Raw genomic sequence first — 1,850 nt, forward strand, 5'->3', positions numbered from 1 at the left:
AATAGAAATTTTTATTAGAAATAAAAAGCAATTACAAGTTACATAAAACTGGAGAAAACATTAAGATGTAACATACTAAGATAAACAAAACAATAAAATGTCTCAAAATTCATCAATGGTGAAATATATAGATCTGCAAAGAAAAAAGAAAATTTGCATGTAACATTAATTGAAGAGACTATTACTGAGGTTGGGTTGGATTATTTGTTGTGGGTGATGTTGAACTAATTAATTGAGAGATTAATTAATCACTGGGGTTCGATCGATCATCAGGAATAGGCTGGCACTAAAATTTCCAACTTAAGTTTTTCTTGTTCAATATTATAGTTTTGCAAGAAGGAAACATGCATGTAAGCCTTTCCAATATATGTATATATATATATATATACATATACAAAATAAAAAATTGTGTTGGAAAATGCAAAGCATGTCAAAAGGAACTGAAACAAGTTATTCCCACAACTCAAAAGAGGAAGCCAACCTCACTTTTGGCTAACAAACTTTTGTTGCTCCACTCCACAAGGCCCCCTTTTTTGCTATTCAAAAAGGTTAAAAAGGTTTGTTACATTTACACTTCACAAAGACTTTGTATGAGAAAACACAAAAATAATAAAAATTATAAAAAGGCAAGTGGGAGCAAGAGATAGATAAGGCCTCATTCCAACCAACAACAACAACAACAAAAAGAGTGAGAGAGATTCAAAGAAAAACAAAACCCTTCAAAGCTAAGATACCTTTTTGTTTCCATCTATAGTGAACAAGAACACTTTAATTAAACAATACTAGCAACACTACTAGTATTAGTAGTAGTTTTCCTCTCAATCTCAAACAAAGAGAGCCTGTTATCAGCCATGCCTTGTTTTTGTAAGCAAAGGTCTTGAACTCAAACCATGTGAGACTCTTTGTACAAGCTCTCCCTCACCTTCTCTCATGAGTTGAGGCAATGGTGCCAACCTTTCTCTAGGACATAGTCCTCCAAAGTATATCATGAGACCCCTAGACCTTAAACCATTGGCCATCACCCTATGTTTGACACTCTTGAACCTCCCATTTGTAAGCTTTACCTGCAAAAGAGTCCCCAACATTGATGAACAAGGAGTCCTGGTCAGGAGGGACACTCACCCAACTCCCATCTCTAAGTGCAATTTGAAATCCACAAGTGTTGTTTGATCTCAGGACTGAGCAGAACTTGAGGGTCAGTGTGCTCTCCAAAAGCCAGTCAAACTAGAGTTGAGTCCTTGAAGCAGAGGTGGGCATGGAGGGTAGTGGTTCAACCTGAACATTGTGTCACTCTCTTCATTTCATTACTAGTTTACTGAAAAGCATCTCTTGGTTTTCATCCTCAAACCATCAGCCATCATCTCTAGCACTTCCTTCACCACCTTTCTCACTGCTTTTGTGTACTCATTCAAAGCATATCTGCATATATATTCAAACAAACATCATATATATGATCACTTGATAATTAATTTTCATACATGCATGTGCACATGCATGTATGAACTTATGATATATATATATATATACATACCTTTAAAGAGGAAGATGGGAAAGAGGAAGAGGAGGAGATGTTGAAGAGAAGGTATTCAAGCCAACCAACATCACCATTAGAGCCAATCTTCTTATTGCCATAGCCAAAAGGAGAAGGAGGGCAATTAATGTCCTTGTGAGACTGGGGTAATGAGAAGAAGTTAAGGGCTTCTGATTCAAGAGTGGACATGAGGGAGGGAGGGATACCATGGTGTTGGTGAGCTTGAAGAAACCAAGGTTCTCACAAGCTTTCTAACTATGGAGGAAGGAGAGGAGATGGGATCAGAGAGGTCTATGGTGGGGATGATGAAGGATGAACA

The 1,850-nt window shown here is 37.1% G+C and overlaps 1 protein-coding gene across 1 annotated transcript in view; it reads right to left on the reverse strand.

Moving 5' to 3' along the window:
• Window positions 1-626: 626 nt before the first annotated feature.
• LOC120251475 (gibberellin 2-beta-dioxygenase 3) overlaps window positions 627-1,850 on the reverse strand; it is an 8,163-nt gene continuing 6,939 nt past the window's right edge. The window contains 8 exon segments of the mRNA XM_039259990.1: window positions 627-853; window positions 856-903; window positions 906-1,070; window positions 1,072-1,182; window positions 1,184-1,213; window positions 1,215-1,428; window positions 1,539-1,741; window positions 1,744-1,782. Of these exon segments, the coding sequence (XP_039115924.1) occupies window positions 773-853; window positions 856-903; window positions 906-1,070; window positions 1,072-1,182; window positions 1,184-1,213; window positions 1,215-1,428; window positions 1,539-1,741; window positions 1,744-1,782 (891 nt within the window). The 3' untranslated portion in view covers window positions 627-772.

The sequence above is a fragment of the Dioscorea cayenensis genome, chromosome 20 (assembly GCF_009730915.1).
Source record: "Dioscorea cayenensis subsp. rotundata cultivar TDr96_F1 chromosome 20, TDr96_F1_v2_PseudoChromosome.rev07_lg8_w22 25.fasta, whole genome shotgun sequence".
Lineage (NCBI taxonomy): Eukaryota > Viridiplantae > Streptophyta > Magnoliopsida > Dioscoreales > Dioscoreaceae > Dioscorea > Dioscorea cayenensis.